The 17,422-nt window shown below is 35.4% G+C and overlaps 1 protein-coding gene across 1 annotated transcript; it reads right to left on the reverse strand.

The window, feature by feature from the left end:
* Positions 1–1,119: 1,119 nt before the first annotated feature.
* Positions 1,120–2,064, reverse strand: LOC114100116 (olfactory receptor 5B17-like). The gene has a single exon (XM_027944753.2). The coding sequence runs from the start codon at positions 2,062–2,064 to the stop codon at positions 1,120–1,122; it is 945 nt and encodes a 314-aa protein (XP_027800554.2).
* Between the last annotated feature and the right edge of the window lie 15,358 nt (positions 2,065–17,422).

A 17,422-nucleotide genomic window follows, 5' to 3' on the forward strand; every position in this document is an offset into this window, starting at 1 on the left:
GGCTCAAGGCTCCAAATATAAAAGTAATGAAAAGGAGATGAAAATGTTAATTACCCCAATTGGATCTACATACATTGCATGAATTAAAATATCACATTGTATCTATATGTATACAATTATTGTACATTAATCATGTTTTTAATTTTAAGGCAATGCAAATGGTAAATACCATGATTTGATCAAAACATACTGTATACATGTTTCAAATTATCCCATAAATACATGTAATTAAGATAAAAATAATAAAATATTTGTATTCATGGGACAAGTGAACTTTTTAATAGCTGTTTCATATAATGATGCACTTTGTCATTTAATTTTATGGTTAAAGTACTGCAGGTCAAGGAAGATATTGTTGTTTTTGAGCAAACCATTATCTGTTAGGTCAACTAAGAATGAGAAAAATAGAAATTTTAATTTTGCTTCCAAAATATAAAAAAAGTAAAAATTCAAAAACACTTGAAAAAAGCACTACATTTCTTTTGTCATTTTCCACTATGGTGTTTTCATCATTTTTTATTATTTTGTAAGTGATATTCTCTTAATTTTACCTTCAGAATATTAAGTGTTCATAAAATTAAACATGACTTGTCATACACTGATCTCCTACCTTGAAACTTTTCTTACTTTATTTATTAGTTCTAATAATTTCTAGTAGATTGCTTATGATTTATGTACTAAAATTCACATTATCCAAAAGTAGAGATAGTTTACTCAATATTATTCCTACCTTTATGAATTTCCTGGTAAGTCATAAAGGATAAGGTAAAATGGTTTAATTTCCTCTTCCTTTTAAATTTAACATAAATACTCATCATTTAAAAATTGTCATGTGGATAAGCTGTATCAAACCAAAGAAACTAGTAGTGGCTGAATTTTTATTAAGATGAAGTCATTATTTGTATCTGGATAAAGCATGACATCAAGAACATATATTTTAATAAGCTTCATTAAAACACTTATCATATTTTCAAATCTGTGGAATACTTAGAACTGTTCTGGACTAAAGAAATAATATTAGATGGTTTTATTTTCTGCATACCACAAGGTATTTACCATTTGGATTACTGATGCAGTTGTTTAAGAGGAATGAAACCACATTCCATGGGTTGTACATCATTAAAGGACTAAACCTAGAGAGGATTTTGCCTTCTTAACCACATTCTTGAGTGCACTCTTGACCTCCTTGTTCTTCAGGCCGTAGACCACAGGGTTCAGCATGGGGATGACCATAGTGTAGAATACAGATGCAAACTTGTCTCTGTCCATGGAGTGCCGGGAACTCGGCTGTAAATACATGATGATAACGGTCCCATAAAATGTGGAAACTGCAATGAGGTGAGAAGCACAGGTGGATAAAGCCTTCTGGTATCCCTTACTTGAGTGCATCTTCAAAATGGTGATGAATATGAACAGGTAGGAAATCAAGATAACAAGAAATGCAAAAATCACGTTAAAAGTTGACATAAGAACAAGAATGAGTTCGGCAATGTGGTTTTCAGAGCAAGTCAGAGTCATGACAGCGGGAATATCACAGAAGAAGTGATGGACCACATTGGTCACACAGAAAGAGAGGCAGAACGTGTCTCCAGTTTGCACAGAAGCAGTCACCAAACCAATGACATAGCAGCCTATGGCCAGACGAGTGCACACAGTGTTTGTCACGGTGGTGGAGTAATGCAGGGGTTGGCACACTGCTGCATAGCGGTCATAGGCCATTGTGGTCAGGAGGTAATTTTCTACAGTGGCAAAGAGTGCAAAAAAGAACATCTGAGCAGCACAAGCATTGTAGGAGATGACCTTGTCTTCCATCAGCAAGCCAGCCATGACCTTGGGAGTGACAGCTGAGGAGGAACAAAAGTCCACCAGAGACAGGTTACTGAGGAAAAAGTACATGGGGGTGTGGAGGCGGGAGTCCAGCAGGATCAACGTGATCATTCCCAGGTTCCCCACCAGAGTGATGAGGTAGATGAGAGTGAACAGTATGAAGAGGGGAAGCTGCAGTTGTGGGGCGCTGGTCAGTCCCAGCAGGATGAACTCCCTCACCTCTGTGTTATTCTCCATGGGTGGTACGTTAGAACCACCAGGTGCTGTGTAGCAAAGAGAAAATTTTTGGTTTTTGAAAAGCAAAACTCAGTTGAGCAGAAATGGAAAAGTGTAAGCATTACTTTATGATGATAATGATATTTTTCAGTATTCTCTAGATCTAAAGTGTTGGCCTGACCATACAATGTAGTGAACCATTTATCAAAACAATAATTTGCTTTTGAAGAGTAAGGGTTTCATGGATGGTCTTCCCAATTTGTTAATTTTGTTTATGAGTAAACTGAGTCACAGGAAAGGTTTTGTGAGTTGGACAAGGTCAGAAATATAACCTAAGCCTATCTCAAAAATAAGAACTTTTGAGTCTAACAGCTATGCTTCCATATCATATGTCAGTATTTATATGTATGCATTCACTTATCCTCTCATCAGTTCCATTTAATTGATTAGCTATTATTTCTGTTTGTATATGAAGACACTTGGTAGCAAAAAGATTAGATAAATAACTTACAACTACACAAGCATTAGCAGATAGACCAAGGTTTAAATTTAAAAAAAATAATAATAATTTGAACCTAAATGTTGTAAATGAATTTGAAATTATTTTATTTTTACTTAATTTAAATTTCACATTATCTTCACGAAAACAAAATTTCCAGCATGCTCTATCCTTTCCCAGATGAGTCTGTATCAACCATTCTGCTTGAGAATCCAGGTACTTCACTTGACATATCAGGGTATTAAATTATTTATTAGCCAACATATCCCCCCACTTAACAATGTGTGCTACAATTTTTATATTTTTAATGCCTTTTTTATGTTCTATGATAACTAATATATTGTCATTGGCCCATGTGGATGAACCAGGAAAATCTTACCTTGTCAAATCTCCAGTTTAATCACAATTAAGAATCCTTTTTACTATGTAAGGCAGTATGACTATAAGTTTCAGAAATAAAAATGCAGATATTTTGGGAGGCTATTATTAAGCTGACACACTGGGCTTGAATGCAATGTATAATAGGTAAATTATCTCCAGAGTTAGACATTGCTGAGGCTGAGATGTCTTCACAGATTAGAAGTCAACTTACTATTGTGAATATGAAAAAAAAAAACCCAGAGGAACAGAAAAAAGTATTAATTTGTCAAGATCAAGCATAAGAAATACATTTTTTTCCTAAATCAAATTTCTTGAAGTTACCAACAGCTTTAACTTAATGATTTTGAGTCAGTTGTGTCTCTTGGAAGATAGATAGATGGTTATCATAGAATCGGGGAAAAGACAGTATTTACACATAAACATGCTCATACATCTAGCCTCACTTACTGTTAAGAAAATGGAGATTAGCAGGATCATATGCTTTCCTCAAACTCTATACCTATTTAGAGATTAATTCCACATTAAAATCCACATCTTATATCTTATAAGTCTGTGCCTTTAATTTCTGCAATGCCAGATTTTCTAGATGAGTAATAATGCAACAGCAAGATTGTGGGGAACTGATAGTGAAAATGGAGAAGTGATCTAGGGAGGCTCTTAATTCATCCAGAACAACAGAAGTACTGTTGCACCTAGAGCAGGTGAGCTGACCATTCAGTGACAACCTGACATGCAGAAACAGGATTGTTCACCTCCTACTCAATCAGAGCATCATCTATTCTAGGACTTTGCTCTCCTCTTAAGGAAATCAACATGGTATATCATTTTATAAATATCACTGTACCCTTTCTATTGGTTAAATTTTTTGCATTAATCATATAACGTCATCTCCATATATATATTTGCAATGCATACTAGGCAAGAACTCTAAACCCCAACCCCAGATATCTAAGTGTGTGTGTGTGTGTGTGTGTGTGTGTGTGTGTGTGTAATACTGATAATCCTGGGGATTGTGCTCTGGGCTTTGCCCTTGGTAGGCAAGTACTTTACCATTGAGATACATTCCCCAGCCCCTCCTATGTTAGTGTCTCTAAAAGGTGTTGAAACAAACAAATCTGAGCTCAAAAACTCTCAGAAGATGTAGCGGATGCATCGCTTCTATGTTAATTACATATTTTGCTGAAAGTGCATATGATTATAGACACTTACCTTGCTCTTGGAAAAAAGGGAAAAGAAATCCTGAATTGTGGGTCTGAAATCAGAAATTTATCCTGAGAAGGGCATATAAATGATATTGGAAAATATTCTCTTTTTTACATATTTGTCCAAGAGTTTACAGTTCTTTGAGGCATGAAGAGATGTAGAATCATTACAATGGATCTAGGAAGCCTGGGTATAGAACTGTCATGCAGTCTGGACTTTCCTGTGCACTTGGAGGTTATTTACCTGCTGCCAAACATAGCTTCCTCATTCAAGGAATAAAATGATGAAATTATCTCTGCCGTAACTTCACAAAATTGCTTCTGTGAAGAGCAAGTGAGTGTGTCCATTCACACTTGAGTACATTTTAGTAAAAGTGCTATCTTTTCAGCATGAAACAACATAATTTTTATTTTGGCATTTTCTCCTGCCTACAGTTGCAGAAAACACTCCAGTTACGGAAAGGCTAGTGTGTGTACTTGAAGTTTCAGCATTCACTTGGATAAATGATGGCCAAAAGGGCTCTGATTAGAGTTTTCTCTCTTTAAAATAATGTCATGTGGGACTATGACATGATTTCAGAGCCTAATGAATACAACCAGGAGAAAATTTTACAAACACGTCTTCTCTAGGGGAACAGAGTCCCTCTGAGGGCAATCTTTTCTCTTCATCACACTTATCTCTTGAAGAAGCAATTAACCTGCAAGCAGGGGTACAGTTTTTTATGCTGGGTTACACATAGATACATTTGCACTATCTATTAGTATTCTCCCTTAATTTCAGTACGTTGTCATTACACAATGTGCTCTGTGTTTAATACCTTAACATTTAATGTGTTATTGATGCTTGTAAAACATTGTAAATGTTTATTTTGTTTTCTGTCATTTTTATCATTTCATTTTTTATTATATTACTTATTAGGACTAATCCACAGGCTACCAAATTGTAGGGGACTAATTAATAAAATTCTTGGGATTTTTCCCTGTTTACAGTCAACTGACAAACATGACAGGGATGTCAGGGAGATGGAGATCAGAATATGCTTTAATACTAATAAGTCAACTCAAATACTTAAGTCAATGTGTAGGAAGATGCTGGCCAGTACTTATAAAAAAGAAAAAGGAAAATGGATTTACTTCCTGTTCTACTCATGTGTGGGACATGTAATTTCTCTGTGGTCTGCACTCAGTGGTACATGACAGATAGAAGTAAGGGGAAAGCACCAAATTTCTTGTCTTTCAGGTTGTTAAATGCCGCAGTCTGGCTGGGCACAAAATAACCGAGCCGCCACAAAACCTTGTAGGTTCAAACAGCAACTCTTTATTCCCGAACTCTCACCGGCACTCTACACACTTCCCGGGAACACACTCCCTCCACCGGGAACTCCAAAGTAGCGGGTGCCCAAGGCAGCAGGATCCGCCCTAATCCCGGAGCCGCCTTATTCCTGGAGCAGGGTCACCTTTCAACCATTCCCTCTAGCAAAGTGCCAGGCGTCATTCCGACTAAACTGTGGCTCTCAACAGTAAAATATAAAAATTCATTTTATACAATATTGCACTGGTGTAACACTGAGCCCCATTGGAACATTTTCACTGTACAGCCACACCTCTGGGTAGTAAGCCACCTTTCAAAATTTGTACATATCTAAGAATGTCTTGATTTTGCAACCAAACCTGACAGGCAATTTATCTGAGTATGAAAATCTGGATTGATATTTATTTTCTTTCATCCTTTTAAGATATAAATCCACTGTTGACTTTTCTGAAGGAAAGATTTCAGGCTTATTATACTTACATTGTAAAAAAGTGTTTTGTTCTTTTACTTGTTTTTCTATTTTCCCTGCACAGAGCTTTAATATATTGTCCCCAACATTGGAGTGATTCTTCGATATGAGAACGTCAATTTGGCAAATTTTCATCCATTCATATTTTATGATTTTTCTCCCTTTCTCTCTATTCTTTCCATAGGGAGATTTTGAATATATGTCCTCTCTCCTTTTCATTTTTACTAGTGTACTATAGTTACACATAGTAGTGAGGTTAATTGTGATTTCATATATGGACATAAAATCATTTACACCCCCGTAAGTTTTCTTTTATTTCATTTTCCCCTCCTCCCTTAGCCTCACCCTGTTTCCCTTCCTCTAATTTTCTGGACTTTCTTCTGTTTGTTTATGTATATATTATTTTCAATTGGTGCTTTGTAATTTACATAAAGTGGACTTCATGGTAATCTAATTACACATGCATATAGCATAATTTTGTCAATTTTTCCTCTGTTCTTCCATTTCACATCCTTCTTTCATCACCTGGACCCCTTATTCTACTCTATGGATTCCCCTTCTATTTTCTCTTTCCTATTTTTAAAATTCTCTTTTTCCTTCTAGCTTCCACATAGGAGAGAAATGATTCAACCCTTCAATTTCTAATTCTGGCTTATTTCACTTAGTTTAATGTTCTCTAGTCACATCCATTCACCAGAAAATAACATAATTTTATTCTTCTTTAGGACTAAGTTGAACTCCATTGTGTGTATATACCATATTTTGTTTATCCATCCATCTCTTGATGGGCACCTAGTCAGGTTCTGTACTTGGTCTATTTTGAATTGTTCAGCTATAGACATTGGGATTCATGGATCCCTATAGCATGCCACTTTCAGTTCTTTGGGATCAATGCCAAGGAGTGGAATAGCTTGGTCATATGGTCATTCCATTCCCAGTCTATTTAGTATCTCCATAGTGATCTCTATAGTAGTTGTACTAATTTCCAGCCTCACCCAGAATGTATAAGTGTTTCTTTCTCCCACATTCTTGTCAGTATTTTTTATTATTTGTATTCTTGGTGGTTTCCATTCTAAGTGGGGTGAGATGAAATCTCACAGCAATCAGATTTACATTTCCCTGATTGCTAAGAATGTTGAATTTTTTAGTATATTTGTTGACCACTCACATTCACATTTCTTCTTTTCAGAAATGTCTGTTTAGTTCATATGCCCATTTATTGATTGGATTTGTTTGGGGTTTTGGTACTAAGTTTGTTGTGTTCTTTAAATATTCTGAATATTAATTTTCTGTCAGAAGAGTATTTAGCAAATGTTTTCTGTCATTCTGTAAGCTATTCTTTCATACTTTTGTTCTCTTTGCTTGCCAAAATGTTTTTTAATTTTATGTCATCCAATATAATAATCCTTGGTTTTATATTATTTTTTCTAGGAGTCTTATTGAGGAACTAATACCTATATCTGTGTGTTAAAGTAAAGACCTGTTTTCTTCTATCAGCTACCATCTCTGGTTTAATACCCAGGTCTTTGGCCCTCTCTGAGTTGACTTTTGTGTAGGATGAGAGGTAGGTATCTAGTTTCTTTCTTCTATATATAGATATCGGGTTTACCCAGCACCATTCATTAAAAAGGCTATCATTTCTCCAATATGTTTTTGGCACCCTTGTCAAGGATCAGATGACTGTATATGTTCATCTCAGTGCCTTCCATTTTATCCCTTGATATCTGTGTGAGTTTATGCCAGCACCATGCTCTTTGGTTAGTACAATGATTAGAGGTCAGATTTTGTCCTGCCATTGGCACACGGCCCTTTCTGCTCTGAATTACTTTGGCTATTCCAGGTCTTTTTCCTTCCATGTGTGTTTTTGGATTGTTTTTCTAGTTAATTTGAAAAATGCTATTGGTATTTTGGTGGGAATTTCATTGAGTCTGTAGATTGCTTTTGGTAATATGTCCATTTTGACAAAATGAATTCTGCCTATTCAAGAACATGGGTGGTCTTACCATCAACTAGCATTTCTTTTCTTTTCTTTTTTTAAAATATTTATTTTTAGTTGTAGTTGGACACAATACCTTTCTATTTATTTATTTATTTATTCATACGTGGTGCCGAGGATCAAACTCAGGTCCTCATATGCACTAGGAGAGCATTCTACCGCTGAGCCATAACCCCAGCCCCCATCAACTAGTATTTTTTACTTTTTATCCCAGAAATCGTTCATGTTCTTGGTTAGTTTTATTATGAATTTTTATTTTATTTTTTTTTATTTTGATGCTAGTGTGACTTGGATTTTTTCTGATGTCTATTTCAGCAGAATTGTAATTGATACATAGAAAAGCTGTTGATTTTTGCATGTTGATTTTTGTTTTCTGCTACTTTACTGAATGCTTTTCACTTCAAGTAGTTCTGATTTTTCTTTTTCATTTTTTTTGTTTGTTTTATTCTCCTATGTATGGAAGCGTATCATCTGCAAACAGTTATAATTGAACTTCCTCCTTTTCCATTTTATTCTTTTTATATATGTCTCTTGCCTAATTGTTCTGGCTAAATGTTTGAGGACTCTATTGAATAGAAGTGATAGAGTTAACATCCTTGTCTTGCTCCTGATTTTAGAAGAAATGCTTTCTGGTTCTGCCCATTCACTCTTATGTTCAATTTAAGATACACATAGTCAGATATAGTCTTTATAAGGTTGAGGGAAATTCCTTCTTTCCCTAGTGTCTTTAATATCTCTAACATGAATATTAGAAAAACTGTCACAACCCTAACTTCTGTGTTCATACAACTCATGGGAGGTTAAGCTACTCTACCACTTTTCCATGAATTATCCTTTTCATTAAAAGTACATATTTAATATAGATGCTTACTTTGCTTTTTGAAAACAAATGATAGTCAAGAAAATTAATGATAATCCCAAACAAAGAGTATAAAACCAGAAATTCTTCCACGGAACAATACATTGTAGGAATACCTCTCTTGCAGGTAGTGGTCAAAATATTCTGAGGTCTCCAAAGCAGGGACATATAAAAGAAAGACTAGTACACATTTGGGTCCTGAATCTACTATGCATTCTTACCGTAACTGTTTTAGTCAGTTTTTTCACTGCTGTGACTAAAGGACCAACCAGAACAATTGTAGAGGAGGAAAAGTTTATTTGGGGTGCTCATGGTTTTAGAGGTCTCAGTCCATAAAAGGCTATCTCCATTCCTTGGGGCTTCAGGGGAGGCAAAATGTCATGGCAGAAGAGTGTGGCAGAAGGAGGTAGCTCACATGATGATCAGAAAGCAGAGAGAGATATTCCACTCTCTAGGTACAAAATATATACCCCCAAAGCAGACCCCACTTTAATGACCACCTCTTCCAACTATACCTACCCATCTTCAGTTACTACTCAGTTATTCTCATTAGGGAATTAATTCACTGATTGAGTTAAGGCTCTTATAACCCAATCATTGTTCCTCTAAACTTTCTTACATTGTTTCACAAATGAGCTTTTGGGAGACACCTCACATCCACAACATAACAGTATCTGTAGGAATCTCATATCTTTCTTATTTGTAAAAGAAACATTATAATGTTATGTCTCCTGCATCATCCACAGTAGTATGCTTGTAAATAATAAAAATTTAAACACAAACTAACTTAGTGGTTATGATTTCAGAGTCAATCAATAGAATCCAATCGTGGGGTATTTCTCTTGACTACAGTTGGGCAGTCACAGCAAGCCTTGAGGTTGGAAGGAAACATGCCTGCACTAACAGATAATAATATGCAGATGAATTAATAATGACCACAGGGACACACCACATGCCATCTTCTCCCTCTAAAATAAACATCTAGAATTCTATCAGATTTCAGAGTTGAATACATGTACATCAGCAGGGAATGATGCATATACAGAACTCTCTTAGGATGTCCTCCCATGAGGGAATCTTCTTACTTTTTAGGGAAAGAAGCAATTAAACTACCTGCAGGACTAAGTTGGATATTTTAAGTGTGCACACATGCATTTGTATGATCTGCTATTTCTCATTTTCAATTTTTAATATATAATTGAAGGACTAAAATGTTTACTTTTTAGTATAGAGCTTTAAATTTTTCTTCAAATATATATTCATGTAACCACTACCACAATCACCCATAATTTTCTTAATCATTACAGTCAATTGTATCTCCCACCTACTGCTCCTAGCAAACAATATTTATTTTTTCCTTAATTTTGCCTTTACTAGACTCCTAGAATATGTATTTCCTGGCTCATTCATTTAGTCAAACCTATTAGAGGTCTATCTGCAATGTTATCCATATCAGTAGAGGTATCTTCTACTGAGGATAATCTCCATTATAAGATTTCTTTCCATTTCATAGTTTAGGGACAGTTATTCTGGTTATAATTAAAGTAATAGTGATTACCAATAAAGATGATATTACTCTTAAATGTTTTTTATTTGAATGTAGGTTTCATTTAATCTGGATCAGTACACAGGAAAAACTGCCTCATTCATTCTGTGAAGTCAACATAGCCTCATACCAACATTAGGCAAAAGTATCAGAGAAATAAAACTATAAACCAAAATCCCTGCTGTATACATAAAGCAATATGTTAAAATGCTAATAACCCATATCTATCAACATATTAAAATAACTACCAATCATGAATACAAGTTTTACTCCAAGAATGTGAAGGTGCTTTGGTATACAAACACCAAGCATGTAATAAACCACATTAATATAATAAAGGAAATAAGAAGGTCATTGCTGTAAGCTAGAATAAGCATTTACCAATGTTTTACTTCTTTCATGAAAAGAATACTCAGAAAGCTAGAAACAGAAGTAAATGTCCACAAATTATAAAGAACACAAAGAAACCATAGCTAAGATCATAATCGGAAGTGAAAGGCTGAAGACTTCTCCCAAAATATCAGATACAAGTATTGTTACTTTCACCACAGGGACATTTCTTACAGGTTCCCTTCCTCCAGCCATGGGTGACAGGATAGTCCCAGCATATGGTCACCAGTTCGTTATCAGCTGCCTAGGCCAGAGACCCAGTCTGGGTACCAGCTGGATGGATTCAGCCTCCTGCCCACATAAGAAACAGACAAATGGTGAGAAAATGAACTGTGAACCTTATGCAGTTTGATCAAAGTTACAATTTGATGGATCCCACAAAAACAGTTGCCATCTGGGCTGGGGTTGTAGCTCAGTGGTTGAGCATTTGCCTCTCATGTGTGAGGCACTGGGTTCAATCCTCAGCACCACATAAAAAATAAATAAAATAAAATTTTTAAAAAAATCAGTTGCAATCTGTAGAAACAAAAGCCAGGTGATAGACATGTGTAGAGATACTTGGCCTAAAGAGGGGTAAAGTGAAGAAAATGGCAGTAGATTGATTCACATATGCAGATTCAGTTATCCAGACAGGTATTTAGTTATCCAGACAGGAAATGGGCAACCTCTACCCCCATTCTCTCTGGGCCCTATCAGGGTTTGCAGTCCTTCACTCAGCAGAATTTCACATATTAAAACATTAACAAGAAACTTTTAAGATCATCAAAGAAAATCATATTTATAATCTTGTAATTCCAAGATGGAATTAATAAAAAAAACAGTCCTTGGAGATCCCCTATTTAGGCAAATCCTAGCATAGATTCCATTCCTCTAATTTCCATATCAAAAAGTCACAGATTTTTTCACAAAATAAAGATATATAATCTTGTCTTAAGGGAGTTATTAAGTCAGTTAGTATATCAATACATTTAAGTGACAATTCAAGATGTCTAGAAATATTTCAAAATGAGTTATAGACAAGTGTAGACAGATGTCACAATGCCAGCTCCATCCATAGTCCAGGCTGAGGGTATGAAAGTTGTTTTATCACATAATTATCCTTTGGACACAGCAGTTAATACGGAAACTGGTTACACACGTTCAGTTGTTTTAATTTATGTACTGACTTCAAAGAAAAGGGAACTGGATAAATCTCATTCTCTTTCTAAAGCATTCGAACAAAGAAAACCATGAAATCATTTTTGTTTTTCAAAGGAACTAAAGGTGATAAACCTTCATGAAGTCATGAGCCACAAATTCATGAGGCATGAGGAAGCAGAGATGATAAAAATGATGAGAAACTCATTGACAGAGAGAGAAAGAAGCAGAGAGTGGGAGCAAGATAATCACAGTAACAGCAGCACTCTGAGTAAGAGATACATAAACCTCTGCTTTTAAGGCCCCGGATCATCCTTAAATTTTCTAATGTAAGATCCCATCTGTCTTTGGTTTTCATTACTCAGGTCAGTGAGAGCAAATCAAAGGAGATGGGAATATAGAAGAGACCCTACAAATCCATGCCCCAGCCACTGCTAGTCAATAGATTTGATATGTTAGTCCAGAGGGGCAATATGGCTCCAAAGGACAGAACCAAAACAACAGGTTGTGGCTGTACATTGAGATGGAAATTCCACAGCAGAAAGTTGGATACCTGGTAAAACCCAGAGATTTTTTGCATAATAGAATAGCAAGAGAAGCACAGTGCCCAGCACCTAGGAAATGGTAACAGGGCTGGTGAGGGTGAGCATCACCTTGGCAGGAGTACAGATGAAAGACAGATTGCTGATGAGTTCCCTAGAGCAGACTCTTGCACCTTACAAACACATAGTCTAAACAGATAAGAGGCCTGGGACTTGCACAGTGGGCTGCCTTTAGAGAAGGAGATCATGGTATCTCCCAGCAAATTCTCAGGGTGCTTTAGGGTCATTGTAAAAAAGGGCCTGTGGCCTAAACATGTGCTGCTCTGGGGGTGAGAAATACCTATATTTTTCCTATTCAAAATACATTAAGAAGATTATACACAATGGTTTTATTCCAGGAATGCAAAAATGTTTCCACACATGCAAATCAATAAATATAATTCATCACATGAATAGAATAAGAAAAATAACGTGATTATCTCAATAAATGAAGAAAAAAATCTTCAAATAATCTCAGCACATATTTCTGTTCAAAATGCTAAAGGAACTAGCAGGAGAAGGAACTTCCCTCAACATCATAAAGACTATATCTGATAACCTCAAAGTGAATGTCAGAGTGAGGAGCAAGACAAGGATATCCACCCTCACCACTCCTATTCAATTAGTACTCAAACATTGAGCCAGAACCATTAAGTAAGAGAAAGACATAAAAGGTATAAAACGGGAAAGGAGAAAGTTAAATTATCACTGTTGCAGATGAGATGTTTATATACATAGAACATTAAAAAAAAAAACTCCTTTAGAACTGATAAGCAATTTCAGTAAAGTAGCAGAATACAAAATTAACATGCAAAAATCAATAGTGTTTCTACATATCAATTATAAATCTGTTGAAACAAAAAATCAGGAAAAAAATACAATTCACAGTAGCCTGAAAAAAAATTAGGAATAAAACTAATAAGACCTCTGCAATGAAAATTATAAAATACTGAAAAATAAAATACTAGATGATGGAAAGACCACCCATGTTCTTGGATAGGCAGAATTCATTTTGTCAAAATGGCCATATTACCAAAAGCAATCTACAGATTCAATGCAATTCCCATCAAAATACCCATGACATTTTTCACAGAGCTAGAAGAATAATCCAAAAATTTATATGGAAGAAAAAAAGATGTGAAATAGCCAAAGTAATTCAGAACAAAAAAGGGCAAAGCCTGATCTCTAATTATGATATTAACCAAAACAGCATGGCACTGGCATAAAAACAGACACGTATACCAGTGAAATAGAATGGAAGACACAGAGACAAAGAATTGTCACCCAATCCATGACAAGGGTACCAAAAACATATGTTGGGGAAATGAAAGCCTTTTTAATGAATGGTTCTGGGAAATTCTGATGTTCATATGTAGAAGAAAGAAACTAGATTCCAACCTTGTACCCTGCACAAGGTCAACTCAGAGTGGATCAAAGACCTAAGAATAGACCACAAATTAGGAATTTCTAAAAGGAAGCATGGGTCAGCGCTCCAATACAGGTTTAGGTACTGAGTTCCTCAGTAAGACTCCTAATAATGAAAATGAAACGAAGGATTATTAAATAGGATGGCATCAACCAAAGACCAAATGTTTTCTCTAATAAGTGGATGCTGATCCATAATGGGGGGTGGGGCAATGGAAGAATGGAGGAACTTTGGATTGAGTAGAGGGGAGGGGGTGGGGGACAGAAGATGGTGGAATGAGATGGACATTATTACCCCTATGTATTATTGCACAAATGGTGTGACTCTACATCATGTACAACCAGAGAAAGGAAAAGTTGTGCTCCATTTGTGTAAAAAAGTTAAATTAAATTAATTAAAATATATAAAAAGGATGTCCTCAAATTTTAAAAGTTTCTGCAAAGCAAAGGAAACAATTAAGAACATTAAGAGACAGCCAGCACAATGGGAGAAAAGGTTTGTCAAATACTCTTCTGATAGAGAATTAATATTCAGAATATATAAAGAACACAATAAACTTAATATCAAAAAAATCCAATCAATAAATGAACATATGAGTGAAACAGTCTCAAAACAAGAAATGTGAATCAACCAATACACTAAAAAAATCAACATTTTTAGCAATCAGAGAAAAGTAAGTCCAAATTGCTCTGAGATTTCATCTTACCCCAGTTAGAGTGGCAATCATCAAGAATATAAGTATTAATAAATACTGCAGAGGATATGGGGAAAAATGAGAACTTATACATTGGGGCTGGGGGCTGCAGATTAGTACAACTACTATGGAAATCAATCTGGAGATACTCAACAGGCTAAGAATTGGACTAACATATGAGCAAGCTTATTCACTCCCTGGTATTGATCCAAAAGAACTGAAATTGGCGCGCTATAGGGATACTTGAATCCCAGTGTCTATAGCTGGATAATTCACAATAGACCAATTATGGAACCAGACTAGGTGCCCATCAAGAGATGAATGGATAAAGAAATGTGGTATACATACACAATGGAGTTCTACTCAGTCCTAAAGAAGAATGAAATTATGTTACTTGTTGGTAAATGGATGGAATTAGAGAACACTATGCTAGGTGAAATAAGCCAGACTCAGAAAGTGAAGGGTTGAGTGTTTTCTCGCATATGTGGAAGCTAACAAGAAAAAAAAAGGAAATTTAAAAATAGGAAAGAGGAAAATAAAAGGGAGATCAGTAGAATAGAATAGTGGGTCCAGGTGAGGGAAGAAGGATGTGAAAGGGGAAGAGAAAAAATTGACAAAATTATGCTATATGCAGGCATAACTAGATCATGATGAAGTCTACTTTTATGTAAATAGCACCAGTGAAAAATAAATAAACCTAAACAAATTGAAGCAAGATGAGAAGAGTAGAGAGAGGAAAAGAGGGGGAGGAGAGAAGGAACAATGGAAGTACTAGGAAATGTATTGGGGTAAATTATTTTATAAGCATATATGAATATGTCTAAATGTCTAAATGAATCCCACTACCAACTATAATACACTAGTTTAAAAAAACATACATTCAGAAAGTCCAAATGAAAATAATAGAGAACAAGAGGACAATATTGAAATATAAAACAAATGAAATTTTCCAAATTGAAGATATCTAAGTCCTCATTTTGAAGAACACCACTATTTTTTTTTTTTTGAGAATACATTGTTAAATTGTGCATCAGGTCATGTAAAAGCATAGAAAGGACAAAGTTTTTACAATGTAACTAGGTAAAACCTGACATCCATCAGTCTTTCCCTCAGAAAGAAAAGTCAGTCAACAATGGATTTATATCTTAAAAGAATTAAAGGAAATAAATAAATATCAGTCCAGATTTCCATACCCAGATAAATTGCCTGTCAGGTTCTATTGCAAAATCAAGACATTATCAGACCAGTACAAATTTTGAAAGGTGGCTTACTACCCAGAGGTGTAGCCCTACAATGAAAATGTCGCAGTGGGGCTCAGTGTTCCAGGGACCAGTGCAGTATTGTATAAAATGCACCTTGATATTTTATAACCTGAAAGACAAGAAATTGGGTACTTTTCATTTTACTTCTATCTGTCATGTACCACTGACTGCAGACCACAGAGAAATTACATGTCCCACACATGAGTAGAACATGTGCTTAGAGCAAAATCTAAGAGAAGTAAATACATTTTCCCTTTTCATTTTTCTTTTTATAAGTACTGGCCAGCACACGGACCATGAATGTGAAGAGGCCATGAATAGAGCACCAACAGCATCTTCCTACACATTTACTTAAGTATTTGAGTTGACTAATTAGTATTAAATCATATTCTAATCTCCATTTCTCTGACATCCCTGGCATGTTGTCAGTTGACTGTAAACAAGGAAAAATCCCAAGAATTTTATTAATTAGTTCCTTACAATTTGGTAGCCTGTGGATTAGTCCTAATAAGTAATATAATGAAAAGAAGAAAAATGAAATGAATAAAAATGACAGAAAACAAAGTAAACATTTACAATGTTTTACAAGCACCAATAACACATTAAATGTTAATGGATTAAACACTGTGCGCATTGTGTAATAACAAGGTACTGAAATTAAGGGAGAATAATAATAGGTACTGCAAATGCATCTATGTGTAACCCAACATAAAAAACTGTACCCCTGCTTGCAGGTTAATTGCTTCTTCAAGAGATAAGTGTGATGAAGAGAAAAGATTGCCCTCAGAGGGACTCTGTTCCCCTAGAGAAGACATGTTTGTAAAATTTTCTCCTGGTTGTATTCATTAGGCTCTAAAATCATGTCATAGTCCCACATGACATTATTTTAAAGAGAGAAAACTAATGAGAGCCCCGTTGGTCACCATTCATCCAAGTGAATCTTAATATTTCAAGTACACACACCAGTCTTTCCCTAAACAGAGCATGTTCAGTGGTTCTGCAACTGTAGGCAGGAGAAACATGCCAAAATAAAAAATATGTTGTTGAGTGATGAAAGGATCGCACTTCTGCTAAAGTGTAATCAGTCTGTGCCCAGACATGAAGTTATGGCAGAGATAATTTTATCATTTCTACTCTATGATTGAGAAAACTGTATTCGGCATCAAGTAAATAACTTCCAAGTGCACAGAAAGTACAGTACATGCAAGACCTAAATCCAGGCCTCCTATCCTGGGAAGACCAAAAGGACCTTTCATTTCTTCATGCCTTAGAGAACTTGCAACATTTTGAACAATGCATCAGAGAGAATTCCTCCAATATCATTTGTTCAACTTCAGAGGACAAATTTCTGATTTCACACCCACAATTCAGGATTGTTTTCCCCCTTTTTTTCTAAGAGCAAGGTAAGCTTCTAGAATCAATATGCACTTTCAGTGAAATATGTAATTAACATAGAAACAACTGATCAGCTCCATCTTCTGAGAGTTTTTGAGTTCAGATCTGATTGTTTCAATACTTTTTTGAAACACTGACATAGGAGGACTGTAGATGTATCTTAATGGTAAAATACTTGCCTAATCATGCAAAGCGCAAGTTGAAGCCTTGGACCACAATCCCCAGGATTA

This window comes from Marmota flaviventris, chromosome 9, assembly GCF_047511675.1.
Source record: "Marmota flaviventris isolate mMarFla1 chromosome 9, mMarFla1.hap1, whole genome shotgun sequence".
NCBI lineage: Eukaryota > Metazoa > Chordata > Mammalia > Rodentia > Sciuridae > Marmota > Marmota flaviventris.